The sequence below is a fragment of the Taudactylus pleione genome, unplaced genomic scaffold (genome assembly GCF_031769625.1).
Source record: "Taudactylus pleione unplaced genomic scaffold, aTauple2 ptg000967l, whole genome shotgun sequence".
Classification (NCBI taxonomy): domain Eukaryota; kingdom Metazoa; phylum Chordata; class Amphibia; order Anura; family Myobatrachidae; genus Taudactylus; species Taudactylus pleione.
This window is the reverse complement of record NW_028285368.1, coordinates 10,166,410-10,188,158: the sequence shown is the minus strand read 5'-3', so window position 1 is coordinate 10,188,158 and position 21,749 is coordinate 10,166,410. Positions and strand designations below refer to the sequence as shown.

General features: G+C 43.6%; 1 protein-coding gene across 1 annotated transcript in view; it reads right to left on the bottom strand.

The window, feature by feature from the left end:
• Positions 1 to 21,749, bottom strand: part of SHOC1 (shortage in chiasmata 1) — a 420,839-nt gene that overhangs the window by 55,769 nt on the left and 343,321 nt on the right. Inside the window, exons 15-18 of the mRNA XM_088460117.1 lie at positions 18,815 to 18,922; positions 15,476 to 15,654; positions 13,149 to 13,221; positions 8,646 to 8,715 (exon numbers count right to left, since the gene is read on the bottom strand). Coding sequence (XP_088316243.1) covers positions 8,646 to 8,715; positions 13,149 to 13,221; positions 15,476 to 15,654; positions 18,815 to 18,922 — 430 coding nt within the window. The remainder of the gene's footprint in view (positions 1 to 8,645; positions 8,716 to 13,148; positions 13,222 to 15,475; positions 15,655 to 18,814; positions 18,923 to 21,749) is intronic.

Sequence of the window (21,749 nt, the reverse complement as noted above, 5' to 3'; positions counted from 1 at the left end):
CTGGTACGAGCTTTGCCTATTGTTTGTTTACTTTGAAACTTTGTTGATGTCTCCATCAAAACATTATGTTCAGTTTTATTTATATTTGAAGTACACACGTCTTTGGAGCACTAAATCAAAGAATTTCCCCTAAGAGTTTGTGATCACAGCAAGCATTAATTTATAGTATGCAATAATTTATTTGCTTTCTTCATGTTTATATATTACTTTGCATTTAAATTGACTTCTTCTCAATGGTTGCTAATGTTTGCCTTTAATATCAAGATTGGCATTATATTGAGCAGATACAGATAATGTTTTGTTATTTGTGACATGACCTCTGTTAATCTGATGTGATATAGTTTGATAAGCCCTGTGTAAGTGGAATTCTAACATCTCTCAAGCATTGTTCTATAAATGATTGATATATCGCAAGTGCATCAGCGTCTGTGTACACCCGATATGTCTGTGAATGAGGTAGTTCACAGACATATCGGGATGGCCCTGCAGCACAGCCAATGCGGATATATCTAATTTAGTTGTAAATATAAAAAAATTATAATAAAGCAAAAATACCAAGTTTGTTATATTTTGGTGGGCTTTGAAAGAAAATCATTGGGGTGAATTGTGAGTTGCTGTTCCCTCAGCAAACTCGCATTGCGAATTGATATTTCAATCCAAGTAGAAACTCGTATTTAACCAGTTAGAGTACCTTCACATTTTTCCTTTCACATAGAGATGGTAGAGAAAAATCTTTATTTGAGGGTTAAAATGTTGGGACACCGTGCAGAACCCGTTTGACATCCCCCTAATGACTAATTAGGCAATTGAAAGTTTTCAATTAGCTTAATTAGTCCAATAATTACATTGAATTTTTTTGGGGGGGGTTAAATAATTACCTCAAATGACCCCAAAATAAACTTTTTCGTTGCTTTATGCATCCCAAATTTAATTAGAGTATTCATTTTTCTAAAAGTATATATATTTTTTTTACATTTTTTAGTCATCTCAAAGTACCCCAAAAGAATCCTTCTTTATACTTTTTTTCATACGAAAGTAATGAAAAAGTTTGCTTTTTATAATTTTTTACTTTTTCTAAAAATGAACAAATCAGCCGTTTAACACCATTTAAAAATCTCCAGTACTTGCCTCATGCCCACTAACAGCCTTCTGTATGATTCTGCAAACTAAATTGTAACTTTTTCAGGGTCCAGGAAGATTACCACACTTTTTGATGCACCTCGCTCACATCGCATTTGGCTGGCAATTCGCAACCCCCCACTGTGAGCACCACAAATAGGCTTTTTTTTTTTTTAAACAAGTTTATTTAAAATTTTACAGAAATAAATCATTTGGAATATACAGAAACAAAAATGCAGAATAGCATAGTAGCATACAGACACACATAGCGTAAACGAATCTGAAAAGTAAAAAATATAGAAAAGAGAAAATTGCTATGTAGCAAAGCACATATTAAAATAGATTGTAGATAGCAATACAAAATATAAAATTAGAAAAATGGGAAGAACACATAGAAAAGAGAAGGAGGAGGAAAAAATGCAGAGACAAAAAGAGGAAAAGGAAGAAGAGGAAGAATGTGTTAGGGGGGACAGAATGGAGGCCGAATCCGGGTCTATGTAGCACATTGTTCGCCATAGCAAAATGGAGAGAAAATAAACAAACACATAAATATAAGTAAATTGTGATCGTTAAGAGTAGGAGGTTCGAAAAGCCTGAGGAAAGGATCCCACGCGGTGTGGTGCTGTTGTATAGGAACCAGAGAGGTATTGTGGAGATAAGCTGATATTTTATTTATGATTTGTTGTAGTGAAGGAGAATCAATGTCTTTCCAGTGTCTTGCAATTACCGTAGACATCAAGCTGCATTTAAAATATGTGAAGAGAGCTTATCAGCATGTTTGTTAAGGCAAAATACAAAGTGTCCCTTTTTGCGGATGATGTACTCCTAACCTAACTTCTCCCCATATGTCTCTTCCGAAACTCTTTCAGGTATTGGCTGAATATGGCTCACTTTCGGGCTGTAAGAATAACTTTTCTAAAACTGAGGGCCTGATTCAGACCCGCTCGCGAGCGCTTGCAAGCGGGTCGATGGTGCCCTATGCGCACGACGGAGGGAGCTCTGTCGTGCGCATGCGCGAGACCCAGATTGCGACAGCCAAGCTGTCGCTCCGGGTCTCGCACCAAAGGGGGCGTGCTGTTGATGTTGAGTGACAGCACGCCCCCCTTGGTGGGCGTGCCGCGGGCGTGGCTGCCAGACGGAGGCGTTCCCATGGGAACGCCTACCGTCTGGGTCCGGCCCCACTGACATCACTAGTGATGTCAGTGGGAGTGATTTTGGCTCTGATAGAAATTTGGCTCTATCAGAGCCAAAATCACTCCAGGGCTTGCAGTCACCGAGACCCTACTGCAGGGTCTCGTCTTGACCATCGCGACCATCATCATGGACGCCCGCATAAGCTGTGGGTGGCGACCCACAGCTATGCGAGCATCCAGGAGGACGCTCCAAAAAAAACAAAACGCCCTGATTCAGAGCAGGCGCTCGTTCAGAACGTCCGGCTCTGAATCAGGCCCTGAGTCCCTCGCTCTCAATATATCACCCATGGCCTTGGATCTTCTGCGTCAGGCAAAATTATAAATGTGACGCAGAAGATCCAAGGCCATGGGTGATATATTGAGACCGAGGGACTCAGTTTTAGAAAAGTTATTCTTGTAGCCTGAAAGTGAGACGTATTCAGCAAATACCTGAAACAGTTTCGGAAGAGACATATGGGGAGAAGTTGGGGTTAGGAGTACATCATCCACAAAAAGGGACACTTTGAATTCTGCCTTTCCAAATGAGGTACCCCTAATATCCGAATCAAGGCGGATTTGAGCTGCAAGGGGTCCAATAACCAAATCAAAGATCAAGGGTGACAAAGGGCACCCCTGTCTTGTGACATTGGTTATAAGAAAGGGGGATAAGAGAAGACCATTTGCGGAGAAGGGGTAGAGTATAGAGCTTGAATGCCTTGGAGAAAATTACCACCCAAGCCAAAGGCCCTCAATGTTTGGAGCATGAAGGACCAGCAGATCCAGTCAAAGGCCTTTTCAGCATCTAGGGAGAGTGCCAGGGCTGGAGTTCAATTTGAATTGATGGAGTGAATGAGACTAATAACTCGCCTGGTATTGTCCCTGGCCTGTGTCCCCGGTATAAAACCAACTTGGTTGTTATGTACCAAGCTGGGCAACACTGAGTTCAGGCGGTTGGCAAGTATCTTGGCATAAATCTTAACATCAGTGTTCAACAGTGAGATGGGTCTGTAATGAGCACAATTGGAAGTGGTCTTTTCCCTCTTTGGGTATATCAATAATCCTAGCCTCAAGGGCTTCTTTGGAAAAAGAGCCTCCGGACATCCCACCATTGAACACCTCAGCAAGATGGGGGGGAGAGTAAAGCTGTCTGGGCCAGGGTCCTTATTGGCCTTAAGGTTCTTTATCACTTCTGAGATCTCCTGTGCCTTGATTTCGACACTGAGGGATTCAAGGATCGATGAGGATAGTTTAGGTAGGTTACAGCTGGCTAAAAAGTTGTGTATAGAGTATAGAGTCCACAATAGGGAGAGAGTTACCCAAAGAGGACAAAAGGTTATACAGGTTAGTATAAAATTTAAGAAACTCCTCAGTGATATGTGAGGAATCCCTGACAGATACGCCCGAGTGCGATTTAATCATCAGAACATTGTTCTGTGAGAGTTTAGACTGTAATCTAGATGCCAGCATTCTGATTAAGCCATTTAACAGAAGTCTCAGCTTTTGCTGTAAGGAGGAGGCCAAGTTCTCCTCTGGCAGCCACAAGTTTACGATAATCATCGGCCAAGCCTGAGGTTTTATGGATTCTATCTAGTTGAGCAACGAGGTCCATGAGTTCAAGAAGCCTCTTAGTCCTAGCCCTCCTGTCAAAAGCCACTGACTTAATCAGGGATCCTCAGATGACTGCTCTATGGGCATCCCAGAGAAGCTGAGGAGAGACAGTAGGACTGGAGTTTAGAGAAAAATACTCTGTGATTTCAGAGGTCAGGACAGGATTTACAAGGAGCCTATCATTAAGGCACCAAACATGAAAATGATTATGAGGAAAAGGAGATTCAATATCTACTGTAAATGGGGAGTGGTCTGACCAGGTGCTGGGGTGAATGCTGGCATCTAGGATTAGTTGCGCAGGATCAATAGCAAGAAAATCATATCTAGCCTTGTGTGGACATCGTGGACAGGTGAGTAAAAAGTAAAATCTTTAGCAGTAGGCTCTTTCATGTGCCATGCATCAAATAGGAGGTGTTGAGAAAGAAACTGTTGCAAGGCATCTGAAATAGCACGGCTAGAGCTTACAGATGAGCATGGGGGAGGTTTAGATCTATCAAGGTGTGAGTCTAGGGTAGTGTTAAAGTCACCTACCACGACAACTCTACATCTTCTATGGGACAACAACGAAATTAGAGTGCAAAAAAAACGTGGTTGTGCAGAGTTGGGGGCGTAAACATTAACAAATGTAAAAAGGGTACCATCTAATTCCCCAACCAAAAGAATATAGCGCCCCTCTGGGTCCCGAATGACTAAGGAGGGAACAAAGGTGAAATGTCGAGAAAATAATATAGCGACACCCTTCTTTTTACGGGTAGGATAACAAGCCTGATAAGTGGAGGGGAAGTATTTGGATTTAAGTTCAGGGTGACGGATGCCAGTGAAATGGGCTGTTCAGACCTCTAACATTAAATGTTATAAGTTTGGTAGTCATGGAGGAGTGTGGGGAGTGATTAGCGAAAAGTGGTCAAAAGAGAATAGGTGAGTAATCAACTAGAGAACCCGGATTTCGGCCCCAGGGAAAAAGAGAGAGGAGAGAGGAAAAGAAGGAAAAAGAGATTGAGGAATGAGGAAGGCCCCGTCCTTGTGGTCGGACCCACGGATGTAGTCGGCTACAAACCCTAGATTGTCTGAGGCCGGTCATTATGACCGCATGGGGGTGAATGGTCAAAGATACCAAAGGGGGAGCACTAAGCTAAGGGGATATAATAAAGGAGAAAACAAGCTCCAGGTGTGGATTAAAAGTAAAGATAGTACACGAAAACATCAGGGTGACAAGAAGTTACTTAAAAGGAGAAGAGGGGACATATATATATATAGGTTAGGGAGACAAGGATGGCAATACAACCGCCACAGATAAGGTGGGGAAAAGGGGTCAATGTCTGTGTCAGGCAAATAAATGGTGAAAACGTAGAAACCATAAAGTAGGGTGGGCAATAAAGCTAGGGTGGAGGACAACTGATGTATTGAGACTCAATATCAGTAAATAGAACACAGGGGAAAATAGTATTAGATACAAAATAAAATACAGTAAAATATAAAATTTAGTCTGCCACAGTAATAACGTCAAAATAGACAAAGCAATAGACATCAGAACTATAGATTGCCCTAATATCTATATTAAAAATTAAAATAAGGCAAGGAAAGGCATTAGTGTACCAGGGCAGGGAAATAGTTAACACCAGAAATGGGAGAACATTTGTCATACCATAGAAAAAACAGTAACAGAGCATCATATGTCAGATCTACAGTATAAGTTGCTCTAGTACCCAGGGTTAACATAAGACGAGGGACGGCATTGGCAGAATCAGGTCAGGGGAATGGTTAGCTCCATAGATGGGAGGAAAATGGGGTGACCTGTGAAGCTAGGGAGTGCAGTGGGCCACTAAAGTGTACATAATAACATAAATGGAAACATTATTACTGGAATATTATGTAGCAAAATACAGCAAAACATGAAATGTAACCTGAGATCTGTATCAGCAATATAAACAATTGAACAGTAAGGAGGAATAAGTCCAATAAAGGGACCTAGTTCCCAGATAGAGAAAAATATAAAGTAACAAAGGAAGAATAATATGTAAATCAGGTCACTGTGGCAGGATTAGGACTAGCGCCAACTGTGCACCAAACATTATTCAGGGCTCGTTGAGATAAGGGCCCCATACCCTTCACCAGAGGACCATGGACCTTTGAGGGTGAGGGCTTCACGTCATCTTTAGAAGGACCATTTGTGGCGGGAGGCGTGGGGAGTGGGAGATGCAATTGTGAGATTTGATGTAGGGCTTCATCGGGGGACTTTGCAGTAAGGAACTTGTTGCCTGATCGAACCTGCAAACTGAAGGGGAAGCCCCAGTGATAGCGGAAGTTATGATTGCGTAGTATTTTGGTGATGTCCTTCATTTCATGTCTCTTTGCTAAGGTAAGAGTTTCTCCTCTTTAATGCTGGAAGATTAATAGTTTGGCGCCCTCAAAGGCAGTGTCGGGAGAACGCCTGGCCTAGGAGTAAACCTAATCTTTTGCCTTAAAATAGTGGAAACAAAGAATTCCGTCTCTAGGCGAATCAGATGCCTGGGAGCGAGGTTGAAGGGCCCGATGAGCTCTGTCGAGGAGAAGCATATCATCTGATATGGTAGGGGCAAGGGAGTGGAAGAGACGTAAAAGATAATCTTCTAGATGGGCAGATTCCACGGACTCAGGAATGTTATGGATCCTGAAATTATTTCTTCGTCCCTGTTATCAAGGTCCTCTTGTTTGTCGGCAAGCAACACAAAGTCCCACGTTAGTTGAACACTGTCCTGTTCAGACATTTGTTGGAAGTTAATGATCTTTTCCTGTTTCCTCTCAAGAGCGTCCACACAGGAACCTAGGTCAGTGATCTCAGTCTGGAGGCCAGATATTGCCTTGTGTACCTCGTCATGAATGGCCTGACGGAAACTTCGCATCTCAGCAAGGATAGCAGCAATGTCTGCTTTGGTAGATGGGGCCGTCAAATCTTCAGTTTCTGAATCCACATCAAAAGCCCCGCCTAGAGACGGGGTAGAAGGTGGTCTCTGAGAGTCATTGGCCTGAGTTGCTTTAAAATAAGACACAAGGCCTTGAGAGCCTGATTTCTTGTATTTAGGCATATTGGCGGAGAGGGACAAAGGGTATAAAAACAGGTAGAGAGGTGGGGAGGGGAAGTTGTAACTTCTTATCAGCAATGCACACCTGGAAATTGTATGGTAGGAGTTACTGGAGTAGCAAATTCATTGGGTAGGAGAACTGAATAAAAAGATGGCAGTAGTAGGAAGGGTTGGCCTCATCGCGTGGACCCCGTAGCTGGAACTCACAAACAGGAAAGGTTGATCCCAATTGTAGCAATGGCAATATTGACAATAATAGGAAATTTCATTTGGAATGTAATTGTAGAAAGTGACAACAGGGTGGAGCTCCAGCACAAGGGAGGAACAATTAGGTAGTAATATATTGTAGGTCAGCCAATATTGCTGTGGGGTACCAAGTTAGAAACTTCTCCACAGAATGGTCTAATATGTATGTGCTAAAAGGAAGAGAAGTGATCCACTCAATCACTACAATAAAGATGGAAGTACACTATGGGATACCTGGGAACTGGAACTGAGAGACAGGCACATGTGGAGAATGGGAGGCAGAGAGTAATAGTACCTTCTGGGGGGTCCTGAGTCTCCATTGTAGCAGGAGACAGTGGGGGGATCTGGTAACCAGCAGACCTTAGTTGTGGGGTCCCGGTCATGGGTGGCTGCTGAGCTGCCAGGAGGAGGCAAACTGCTGTCTCAGATAAAGGCAGCGGAGACCACGCAGCATTGGAGCCCAGTCTGCAGGGAGAGGAGGGGATAAATGGCGGCCGCTGAAGAGTCTGTGGAAGGGTAGAAGGTAATGTGGCTGTGTTCTTCAGCGTCCCTATCAGAGACAGCGGAGATCGTGCATCAAGAGGCCCAGTCTGCAGGGAGTGGAGGTGTCAGGTGCCGGCCGCAGGAATTGCTGCAGAAGGAAGGAAGACGTCAGCGTGACTGTGGTCCTCGGCGATGTCCAGGAAGCCAGCCACCTCACCAGTGTCATGGGTCCATCCAGGCAGTAGGAAACCACCCCAGGTAAGATGCGTAGGGTGGCAGCCGATAGCGGGGTAAATGGCGGCGGGAGTCTCCTAGGAGAGACCTCTGCTGTGGATGTCACACCTCCGGGGTTAATAGAGTATTAGGAGCCCCACAGATGGGCTCATCAGGTCGACGACACTCTGAGCAGTACACCGGGTAACAAATAGGCAGTATTCAGCCACCCTGTAGGCAGGGAACCTTCAATATATAAGTGGTTGAAGAGGAACTCTGGAAGTAGCGTCCACCATCTTAGACCACCAAGCCACGCCCCCCACAAATAGGCATTTTTAAATGGATTGAGAATTCTCAGGTGCGTGCATTCATGCGAAGTCTGCAAGTTTCATGAAACAAACTTGCAACTCGCACCTACAGTAATTGGATTGATCCCTTTGTCCATTTTTTTCAACAGAACTTTTTTGTATGTCATATGCCATACTACTAGTCTGACAGGAGTAGAAGATGCTGCTCTGCCCTTGCTCCACACAAGGTAAGAAGCGGGGTGCCTGAGGAATGGGTTGAGGAGCCAAGGGTGGCCAGGGTGTGCACTTGAACGGTTTGTAATTTAGTGACTAGAACCAAAGTCATCTGGCAGTTAAAATAAATCTATTATCTTTTAGCTTCCACCTAGTGTCAATGATATCACATCCTAACCAGATTATCTGTAATAATTTCTTCAATTGTAATGCTCACTCACCTGTCTAACACAGCTTTTGGCTCCACATATGTATTTTCACTAGCTGGACATAAGCCAATTGCCTTTAGCCCTGTCAAAATGACAAACAATGATTTACAGTAGAGTAGTTTAAAGTATGAAGGTGTGAGAGACAGATTGCTGTTTATGCTATCAACTGCCTATAAATTCAGTTTGTGAAAATTTACTCTTGTCTGAGATCAATGATCTCTATAGTCATCTCAATTTTCAAAGCAATTAAAATATAATTGTAATGTGTATTTAAAATTCTATACTTGCAATGTACCTAATAGGTTATACAAATATTTGTAGATAAATCCATTAATATAAAGCACAAGCACTGAAAGAAAGAGAACTTGTGCTTCACAACGGACCAAGTGTTATAACTTCCCCATTCAGAGTTTAAAAATACGTAGTTATAATCATATTTCCTCACATATAGCAATTATAAAATCTTGTTATCGTGCTCTGTTTGTATGTTTTTTTTAAAAACAAAGCGATATGAAATATTTCATTCATTTATTGAGTGCTAGAAATTCTCCTTTTAAGTGATTTCAGAGAGGCCTCAGGTGTTAATAGTGTTTTATGAGAAACAGAAAACAACAACCTACATATATGAATGGGATGTAGTCACAATCCCGGCACATGGGATATCGGCAGGGCCGGTTCTCCCATTACGCATGGTACGCAGCTGCGTAGGGCGCCACATAGTGGAGGGCGCCGGCAGCTGTATGTTTGCTTTAGCAGCTGATGAGAGTCAGTCAGACTCTCATCGGCTGCTGCTCCCACTGCCGGAGCCGGGCATCTTCCGGATCCCGCAGTGGGTAATGGGAGAGACGTCATGACGTCTCTCCCATGATGCAAAGCGGCCCGGGAGGATGGATGGAGGAGCTGATAACGGCGGCGGGACCAGGAGTAGGAGCGGGGTTTCAGGTAAGTGTTTTTTTTTTAATTTGTATTACGTGTGTCTCTACTGCAGGGGGGGACTACTACTGGGAACACTACAGGGGGGGCTACTACTGGGGGCAATACTAGGGGGATTACTACTGGGGGAACTACAAGGGGGGATTACTACTGGGGACAACTACAAGGGGGGGCTACTACTGGGAGCAATACAAGGGGGGATTACTGGGCACTACAAGGGGGAACTACACCTGGGGGCATTACAAAGGGGGGGCTACTACTGGGGGCACTGCATAGGGGGGGACCTCCACTAGGGGGACTACTACAAGGGGGTACTACCACTAGGGGCACTACAAGAGTGGGGACTACTACTAGGGGCACTACAAGGGGGGGAGGCACTACTGGGGGCACTATATTAAGGGCAATACTGGGGGTACTGCATAGGGGGGAACTACAACTGGGACCACTTTTTAAAGGGCACTGCATAAAGGGTACCACTATTGGGGGCACTGCATGGGGGTACTACTACTGGGGGCATTATATAAGGGGCTTACTACTGGGGGCACAAGGGGCACTGCACAGGGGGACCACTACTGGGGGCACTATATAAGGGGCACTGCATAGGGGGTACCACTACTGGGGGCACTGCATAGGGGGACTACTACTGGGGGCACTATATAAGGGGCTTACTACTGGGGGCACAAGGGGCACTGCACAGCGGGGACCACTACCGGGGGCACTGTATAGGGGGCGCCAAAAATATACTCGCATACCAAAAAATTTGGGCTGGATGTCGGCGCTTAAAATACCAGTGCTGGAATCCCGACACTGGTCAGAATCCTGGCACAGATATCTCGACAGTAGTGGGGGACAGGGAGGGTTAGTGGGTTAGGAAATAGGGGGAGGATTAAGGGTTAGGCACTAGGGTAGTGATTTTCAACCTTTTTCAACTCACGGCACACCATCAGTCCCCCACTGGAAAAAGAACATACACGCACTGTCCCTCGTGGAAAAAAAAAACACACACACACACACACAGGCCCCCACTGGAAAACAATATCAGACATTGCCCGCAACAGAAAAAAAAAACTCAATTATTGCCTCAGTTCCCCACATAACTTACCTGACCTGATGGTAGCAGAGATAGGAGCTCCCAGTCATCCCTGTCCCTCAGCCGCAGATGGCACCGGCACCCAGCAGTCAGTCATGTGTACCCTCAGTCATAATCATTTACTGTAGAGTGCAGAACAGTAAGTGCGGACGGGCATCTCCTAGGTGCCCGGGTTCTAAGTTAAACTGGCAGTGGCTGTGTGCACTGGCAGGCTTCTCCGGCGGCACACTTGATGACCGGTTGAAAACCGCTGCACTAGGGGTGGAGCGATAGGGTTTGGCACTAGGTAGGGAGGGTTAGGCACTAGGGGGGGGAAGGCTAGGTTCAGGGTGCGGGGAAGAATGGTACGGTGAAGGGAAAGGGTTAGGATACCTTGCGACAAGTGTTAAGCTGCCCATCCACTAGGCGATGCGGGGGACGACAGCACAATTACGACGCCGTCGTCTCCCGCGGGGTGAACTGCATACACTGAACGTTCAGACGTTCAGTGTATGCAGATCAATCATCCCCGAACATGGCAACCTGACAGCGGTCGTCAGGTTGACCGTCATGTTCGGGCGATGATTGATGTTAAAAACGACCAGCGCGCGCATCGCTGGTCATTTTTAACCTTTTACTGCCCGATTTGCGGGCGAATACCAAGCCATGGAGCGATAACGACCATCGTTATCGCTCCATCGCTAGGTTTAATCACCTAGTGGATGGACAGCATAAGTATACTAACCCTGTCGGGCTGCCTGCATCAGGATTTTGACTGACAGGATCCCGAGCACCGGCATCCTGTACCCAACCCATATGATTATATTTATATGTATATCTATCTATCTTCATAAAAATGTTAAAGGGGTAACAAAAATCCCTGTATTCGCTCTAAATTCAAAATGGACACAAAGGGGTAAATTTACTAAAGTGAGAGATTTTAGAAGTGAGTTTTAAAAGTGATGTTGCCCATAGCAACCAATCAGATTCTAGCTATTATCTTCTAGAAGGTGCTAGTCAAATGTTACGTATAATCTGATTGGTTGCTATGGGCAACATCACTTCTAAAACTCACTTCTAAAAACTCTCACTTTAGTAAATTTACCCCAAAGTATTCTTAAAACAGATAAAGCTTACAGTTAAATTACATACAAACAGTACAGGTGCTTCCATTAGGCAGCTACCTAAGGGCGCTGGGAACTAAGGGGGCGGCTTGCAGAGACTGCCTGGGAGAAAAGTTAGACCCAGACCTTCTTCTAGCCCAGAGGGCAGCAACCTAAGGGTAGTGCAGCAGGTACATGTTGAAAGCGCCCGGCGGGGGCCCCCGAATGGTGAGGGGGTCAATAATGGAATATGAGCGACGTCTGTGGGAACCCCGAGGCGGAAGCTGATCACAGACAGCAGCCACCACTTCCGAGGAAGGACTGCGTCTGCTGCCTGCCCTTCAGAGCCTCCAGCGTATGTGGCTCCATCAAAGCTCTCCTGAACTCTGTGCTGCCATGCCGGGCATAGGAGGGAGCAGCTCCCCTGCACTTTGTGGAGCTGGAAGAGGGTGCCCGCAGCCGGGTGAGAAATTGCCGGGTGGTGATGCTGGATGAGTAGAGTCAGAGGTGGCAGAAAGTAAAGGAGAGCCCAGCTCGCCAGAAACATTCTGACTAGCCTGTCTGGGAGTGCCAGTGTCAGCTTCCTCCTGGGTGAGTGCTGGCTGAGACTTCCTTCCAGCTCCCTTTCCCTCTCTTTAATCCATCTCCATATACATCTATATATCTTCTGCCTGTGTTACGCCTACACTGCAGCCTCCCTGGATGCCCCAATGTTTGCGTTCTCTGGAATGAGTGCTGCCCGAGATACTCAACTCCACATGTATATGTCTGCGTGTGTGTATTAGGGATGTGCCGGCTCGGATAGGTTCGAGTTTGCACGTGGAGTTCGGATTTTTCCCTCCAAAAAAACGGAACTCAGAACGAGGCAAAACGTCATCTTACATGGACGAACATCATCATTCCTGGTCTTTTGTCCAGGAATGATGATGTTCGTCCATGTAAGATGACGTTTTGCCTCGTTCTGAGTTCCGTTTTTTTGGAGGGAAAAATCCGAACTCCACGTGCAAACTCGAACCTATCCGAGCCTGCACATCCCTAGTGTGTATATATATATATCTGTGGCCTGTGTCCCACCTTACACTACAGCCTGCCTGAGGGTCCCCGTAAATGTCTGTGAAGCGTTACTTTAAAGGGTCCGGGAGGGGGGGCAGTAGGCATAAGGTTTGCCTAGGGTGCCGAGAACCCTTGCACCGGCCCTGCATACAAAAACCAATCCTATTACTTCAACGCTAAACATACCTGTAAAGAAATAAAAAATTAGTCTGATCTTTTAATTACAATTAGCTAGTTTGTGAATATCTATTAACATACATGCAGCAAATACAAATTCAAATGTACCACTACATGAGAATTATTATATAAGTAATATAAATAATTATTATAATACATTTAGAATTTAGTTTATTTTACCTTTACTGTTACTAAGGGCATTATTCAGTGTTTCCGATATAACACCTATATCCATTCGTGTTAAAATAAGCACCTGTCACGAATCAAGAAGGATTTTTCTTAAGCAGAATATAATCAAGTTTTGGCTAAACAGTGCAGTTATCCTGGATTACCAATATACAGTAAGTAATGCAGCACTTCTGCTTTCCAGCTCACTTATTCCTTTTACAGATGCATAATTACAATAGTGTTTGTACTAGGGATGTGCAGGCTCGGTTTTACTCGGATTTACTCGGATCTCAAAACGGCATTTTATTGGCTATCGCCTATCATGTGTTTTGGATAGCCAATATAATAAATCCGAATTTGCGGTAAAGTGGCGATAAGAACCGAGTAAATCCGAGTAAAACCGAGCCTGCACATCCCTAGTTTGTACGTTTTTTTATAACATATGTGGGAGCTTGTAGTGTAGCTTGCAGGTAATTCATTTTTCTTAGTTCACAGTAAATACTGTAGCAAAACTCTGCCCTCTGCCTTTACACAGCTGCAGTACAGGTTTCACATTCTAAATACATGTGAATTTAGCTTTACATACACATTGACAACATAAACACCTGTCCCACATATTCTTTTTTTTAAATCTTTTTTAACTACATTGCACTCAGTAAAAAAAACAACTTTTAGCATCATAAACTTGATATAAAAATATTTGTGGAGAATATTACATATATTATAATTAGGGATGTGCAGGCTCGGATAGGTTCGAGTTTGCACGTGGAGTTCGGATTTTTCCCTCCAAAAAAACGGAACTCAGAACGAGGCAAAACGTCATCTTACATGGACGAACATCATCATTCCTGGACAAAAGACCAGGAATGATGATGTTCGTCCATGTAAGATGACGTTTTGCCTCGTTCTGAGTTCCGTTTTTTTGGAGGGAAAAATCCGAACTCCACGTGCAAACTCGAACCTATCCGAGCCTGCACATCCCTAATTATAATACATGTTGAGAAGGATTACACCAAAATTGGAAGGCTGGAAGGGTGAAAATGCTTAAAAATATATATTAAAAAATGAATGATTGCTGTGTCTCATATTAATGTCTATTATATTAATTTTATACATGCCAAAGAAACCTTCAATAGGAATATTTAATAAATATATAAAATTTTACATTAATATTGTATATTATTTTAATATTTATATTTTACATATAATAATGGTTATTTATTTGTTAGGTTTGATGTATAATTATTCATTTAATTAAATTGTATAAACAAAACTAGTTATATGATGTTTTCTCAATTGAGTATATAGTAATTTGTGACTATTTATATATTTAGATTTTAATACTTTTTTGTAGATTTTAAATATATTAATCCTTTTGTGAACTCTGCCCATTCAAAATATGTCTGTATTTACACTGATTGGCTACTTCATTAGGTATAGATACTAGTATCTATCTATAGAGCTCTCCCTCCTTCCCCCAGTTGTCCAAATACACTGCTCTTCAAGGTGTGAAAGTTGATAGTAGTAATAGTACTGAGTTGTTGTCCTTTGTCAACTGCAATATGTCCCCAGTGTTCCACAGGTTTTGTAAGTTATCTGATGGTGGATATCTACTCAGAATAGCTTGTTCCATGTCATCTTACAAATGTTTGATTGCATTGAGAGCTGTGATGGGTGAGGCCACTTCCCTATTATTACTTCAACATATTCTAGTTTTGTGGCATGGAGAATTATAATGGTGAAATTGGAAGAGGTTCACTACTGCCATTAATAGATGTACTGTAGCAATGTTCACATATCCTGTAGTTTTCAAACATTACTCATGGAAATCCGTGTGTTTTACAAACACACCCCCGATGTCATTACACTGCCATCACCAGCCTTCAATTCTTGGCACTTGACTGAATGGTATCATGCATATGTCACCACATCTTGGTTCTCAAAATTGCAACAGGCACTGGGATGCATCAGACCAGACAGAGTTTTTCCAATTCTAACGTGTTTGTGCACCTTAAGCCACTACAACCGAACCTTCTTGCTTACAGGAATCTACCTTGGGGGATTGGCTGTGATATCCCATCAGTCACATTTCCACTAATTCATATGATATTAAAGGTAAATAAAGCACAGAATATAAAATCAATTTTCACAATCCATTTAAAGTGGCACATTTGAAAAAATGAGTTAGGTTACCTATTCATACAGCAATTCTTCAGCCGCTCCACTCACATAACACAATTCTTGGTTATGGCATATTATTTGCAAACTAACACATGAATGTGCATTAAAGAAACCTGTTATTGTACATCATTTACAACACTAGTGTGCAGAATGTTTACTTTGAGATGTTTATGTTCGAGATTTGCTTTCTCCATCCACTCTAACAGTGCTGTGATCTTGGGATTCACTTCTTCTGTCTTATCTCTGACAAACTGAACAATCCTCAACTTTCTCCACACATGATCTAAACAGGATCCCAGAGCACTCTGGTACATGTGCTTTGCTTTATACAAGTATTCTGCAAAAAAACAGAATAAACTAATGCAATGCAAGCTCAAAGTTATCTCATCTGCGTGACTGTTCTAAACGGCTGTATACTATGAAAAAGCCTATGGCGCCTGCTGAGAATATTCCAGCTGCTCAATAAAGTCTTGTGTGACGGATACTTGTAAAAATAGAGACAGGCAGACATGGAGTTTGACCATCACAGTATATTATGTCCCTGTTTCCAGATTTACAAGACCAGATTTTCTGTTGACCGTTAAAATAAATATTGAAAAGTAAGCTTGTTGGAATAAATTTCATGCATATATTAAACTGTGAGTATATAATAAAGCGGGGTAAGGAATGTGTGCATGCCATATGTTTGCCTGGCAGCAGTATTATGTAAAAGTGTTACATGTTATGTAGAATGTGATATGCTGGACACTGCAGTGCTAAAAGACTCTTTGTGAAGCTGTTGAAAGGGATTTGTGACATAGTATTTTCTTTGTAGATCACAAAGATCTCATGATGCCTTCAAATAATTGTATCCTCCAGTAAAATGTGACTCGTGTTGCTGATACTGGGCCTGATTCAGACCCGGTCGCAAGCGCTGAGCGCTCACAACCGGGTCGATGGTGGCCCAGAGCGCATGCGCACGACGGAGCCGGCTCCGTCGTGCGTATGTACGAGACCCGGATAGCGACTGGCAATGCGTCGCTCCGGGTCTCGTACCAAAGGGGGCGTGCTGTCGATGTTGTGTAACAGCACGCCCCCTTTGGTGGGCCGGCCGGGGGGGTGGCTGCCCAAACGGAGGCGTTCCCATGTGAATGCCTACTGTTTGGGGCCAGCCCCACTGACATCACAAGTGATGTCAGTGGAGAGATTCCGGCTCTGTTAGAGCCGAAATCTCTCTGTGGCTTGCGGCAACGAGACCCTACCACAAGGGTCACGTCGCAAGCCCGATGGTCGCGATGATCTTGACCATCGCGACCATGTTCCTGGCTGCTCGCTATAGCTGTGGGTGGTCACCCACAGCTATGCCCTGTCAGAGCGTCCGGCTCTGAATCAGGGCCACTGGTTTATTGTAAATTGAATGTTATTTTTTGTTTTGAAAAACTAGCACTGAAGCTAGCAATTATAAAAGATACATGTATTACTGTGTCACAAATAAAACACTAAATTTGTTTGAATGTGCAGACCCCAGATCTGTGCTAAGGGGAAGGAACAGCTCAATTAATCTTTAAAGTTTAACTGGGATGGCTCCTAATGAAGATCACATTTTTATGATTGACGGCTTTGACTGATGGATTTCAAAGGGTAATTGTAATTAATGCTAAATCAGCGTGATTAGCATAAATTGCTATTGTCTTTGAAATCCATCGGTCAAAGCCGCCAATCATTAGCGGCTTTGTAAACCCAACGAATATTAAAGCAACCTCTATTAGAAAATGTACAAATGATCAATATTTTGTAGTAACCAATATGTTGCATTGTTTTCAAGTTGTAGAACAATAAAGTATTTAAGTATATATGTACAACCACTAGATGGTGCATTTCTACTTCATAAACAGCATTATAATTATTAACAGGTTCAGAAAACGGTTAAATGTTATCTGCAGGAGAACATGTGATTTTGTCGAGGAAGGATGCCCCTATCTACCACAAAACACACTACCAACTGATTTCAGTTTTTTAAGCCTGTTAAAGGGTTCTGCTAATTTACAGTGATTATTATATGCTATTATTCAGTGCATTAGCCTTTCATGCAAATTCTTATATTCAGTTCATCACTTAGGGACTGATTCAGAGCCGGATGCTATTTGCGGTCGTTCGTCCACAAAATAGGGGTGGCTATTCAAATGAACCGTTCGCTCTTTGCGGTCTGTTCACGCCTCTATGTCTGAACGAGCGAACAAAACTTGTGGTAATTTTTTGTAAAAATACGCCCCCTGGCCGCTCGCATCCTACGTCATGTCCGCTATTTATTAGATTAATCGAGTACATCGACCAGCGTATGAACTGCTCGCTATTCTTGTGGTTGGTTTTTGCTACCACAATCTTGTGAGCAGTTCTGGCTATAAAATAACCCAGTGACGTGGTCAATGACGCTGCTGTATTAATTATGCACACCCTTAAAACGCCCGTTTTGACCTTTAAGCACGCCTGCGTTCGGATCTCCACTCCCCGTTTTCAAGCACCTTCCCCTGTTACCACCCACATACGCCTCATTCTGTCACTCAAAATAGCAGGCATTCGCTATTTAGCGAACAAACGATTTTCAGCCGCACTGACTGGTTCGCGCATGCGTATTACAATCCGTACGCATGCGCAGTTGGGCAAACATCGCTCGGAGCGAACGAGCGGCCGCTTACGAGCGGCTCTGAATCAGGCCCTTAATCCCAGCTTTTTGTATGTTTTCAGTACATACAATATGACATTCATAGATAATAAAAAATGATAAAGAACATATAGGGGGCGATTCAGAGTTGCAGGCAAGTTGGTTGTAATGACACTTGCATTGCATGCATGGTACTAAATGCAGATATACGCCCATATGACAAGTTGCACACATCTATCCTTGGGGCAATCTTTTACACACAACTTACCACCCAGTTAAGGCCTATCAACTGCAAGTGAAGATGGGTTGGTTACGGGATGCCAGCACTCGGGATCCCTGTGGTCAGAATCCCGATGCCAGCATCCTGACAAGGTTAAAATACTGTCAACGCAGGTAAGTACCCTAACCCAACCCCTAAACCTAACTCTCCCTCCCCGCACCCAAACCTAACCCTCCCCCCTAGCGCCTGACCCTAACCCTGTCCCCTTGTGTCTAACCATAACCACTAACCCTCCCCCTAACCACACTACTTACTATTGAGATGCCGGCGCCAGGATTCTTACTGTCGGTATCCTGACAGCTGACATTTCAACTACCTCCCGTGGAGACACATATGACTCTGAATTGCACGTAAATGCGGTTAAAGAGCGTACGCATTGTCCTAAAAATGGACATGCCTGCAGATTTGCATAAGCCCCACAATCTCCAACTGAATCACAGATGTTTAACAAATGATGTAACAATCTAGATGGTGTTTGAATATTTCGGCAGCTCATTACTGTAGCTGACTGTGCTAGTTGCCCAGATACAGAGACTTTACATTTTTAAAGTGGAAGGTGTCATATATTTCAGAGACCTAATGCTGTATCTAAGGAACACGTCAGGATAAGATCTCGGAGAGTCACCAGGATGTGTAGGAGAGCAGCATTCTTGAATATCACCATATCTTTGTCGCTTTTATTTCCTGGAAAGAAAGAAAATATATTGTAAAGAAAAAAGATGATTGCAATGTAGAAAAGTAAACAATTCATTTGACTAAATAATAAGTGGGGAGTTGTTTTTCAACTCCAACATCACTACACTCAGTGGGACACATTTTGAAACTGTGAGGCAGGCCTAAAATAATGGTAAGTTAATAAAAAAATCTTGTATACTTTCTGTTACATAATCATATTAGAATAATTGTGATTTCTAGTAAATAGTGTTCTGGTTTGATGGTAAAAGGGATAAAGGGCCTTATTCAGAGATGTACGCTATTCCAATTTCTAGTCGCATAGTGTGCAAGGTACAATACCGTAGTCGCTCGCAGCAACTTTTTACTCGCAGTGTGATTAACAGTTAGGGATAATTTGGGGGAGGTAATGGGGGAGTGGCGGCAAAAATGCAAGCATATCGCAACCGTTTTCAGGCCAAGACGCAGCACGCGTCAGCTATCCAATATGCAGATAGCAAGGCTCCGGCGTCTCAGTACGTGAGGCCATTCTTTGTGACCATAGGGTTACTCAGAAGGTCGATTATCGAAGGATGACCAATGCTGCAGTCTCTTTGAATTTGTGAAGCCACCTGTGGGTATCGCAATAAAAATACCTGCAGCTGTGATATTGCATATTTTCACATAGCAGCTGACAACATTAGCATCCATCTCTGAATCAGGCCCAAAGGCTGCTAAATTGTTGCAGCCAACTTTTCATAAAAGTCTTATACGCCCAGGTATTAGATAGGCCTAATCGAGATAGGGAACAACTTTTCACTGAGTCTACAGTATGAGCCACAGCTAAAACATGCAAGTTAAACAATACTGGTAAACCATTAACATAAAATACTGGCAGCAAGAATTAGAGTTAACATATCTTGATGCACTTGAATATTAAGAAACAAATCCCGGATATGACATTATTGAGAAATGTGTGTGTTATGTGCACATATGCTCTGTTACTTATAGGAACTTTGCTGCCTGCAAGCCCCACCTCCCACACAGCAGTAGTACATTGGACACTGGGCCTGATTTACTACCGATCACAAATGCAAATGCAATAGCGATTATGCACACAGTTCAACTGCGATAGTATTCTAATCCATTGCGATCGCTATTCTGCCACAGCACAACATAAGGACGGACACTTTACCTTACACACATCCGTAATATTTAGCAAGACTGTGAAACCATCGGTACCATCGCAGCCTCACGCACACTTGCACAAGCTCTGACCTTACTCAGAAAGGCCCTGGTAAGTAGTACTTGCTCCCCACCTCTTGACGTCCCTGCCCAGTGCATCACAGTGCCTCTGCCAGTTTGCCTTCTTCCCATAGTGCATCCTGGTGCCATCTCTTCCCCAGGTAAATGACGCACACGCACCCGGCCCTCCAGATGATGTAAAAGAAAACGTGATTCATCAGACTAAAGGCCTCATTCAGCATGGATTGTTGCGTACTGCGCATGCATCGCAGTGCATGTGCGAGGAATCAATGTGATTGTGCTGTGATCACGGCGACCATGGAGAGCGATTGACAGGCAGTGAGTGTTTGGGGGTGGTGACGGGGGTTGATAGTAGAAAAGTAGGTATTTCTGTCCATTTGGACGCCGTTGCATGGGCGTGCATAAATTAGCCACCACGACAGCATACGCAGCTTGAGTGCTCACTGCGTGCAGAAAGGTTAGCAATTTCTGAGTAAGATCTAACCCGCTGTAATTGTGCATAGTTTACAATGTACAATACTGTAGTCGCTCGCAGCGACTTTTTACTCACAGAGTGATTGACAGTTAGGGAGCATTTGGGGGAGGTAATGGGGGAGTGGCGGCAAAAATGCAGGCATATCGCAACCGTTTTCAGGGCATGACGCAGCACGCGTCTGCGATCCAATATGCAGATAGCAAGGCTCTGGCGTCTCAGTACATGAGGCCATTCTTCGTGACCATAGGGTTACTCAGAAGGTCGATTATCGAAGGATCTGTGACTGCTGCAGTCGCTTTGAATTTGTGAAGCCGCCTGTGGGTATCACAATACATATACCTGCGGCTGCGACATTTGCATATTTTCACACAGCAGCTGTGTACAAAGACTCAGCAGCGACAACATTACCGTTCATCTCTGAATCAGGCCCAAAGGCTGCTAAATTGTTGCAGCCAACTTTTTATAAAAGTCTTATATGTCCAGGTATTATTTAGGCCTAATCTAGATATTTCTGAAAAGACAGGGAACAACTTTTCACTGAGTCTACAGTATGAGCCATAGTTAAAACATGCAAGTTAAACAACACTGGTAAACCATTAACATAAAATACTGGCAGCAAGAATTACAGTTAACATATCTTGATGCATTTGAATATTAAGAAACAAGTCCGAGGTTACTTGATGATATCGATGTTTTCGCTGGATTGCAAGTTATTACAGATGTGAGATAGGGGAAGTGAGCGTCTCTATGCTGGTCTGCGACAGCTTTGCATTTGCATTAATTAGCATATTTTTGCTTCAGACCTGTGTGCGATTGCGGAGCTGCGAATGCAAAAGTGATCCGTAATGAATCAGACCCTAAGCCACATTCTTCCATAGCTCCATGGTCCAGTTCTGAAGCTCACCTACCCATGGGCACTCTGACAGGTCTTCTGCTAACTCAGCCCCATATGCAACAAGCTGCGATGCATCGGGGGCCTGATTCTTTAAGGATCGCTATTGCATTCGCAGCTCCGCAATCGCACGCAGGTCTGCTGCGAAAATATGCTAATGAATGCTATCACAATTCCGTCGCACTGACAGCATAGACACCCACTGCCGCTATCTCACATCCGTAATA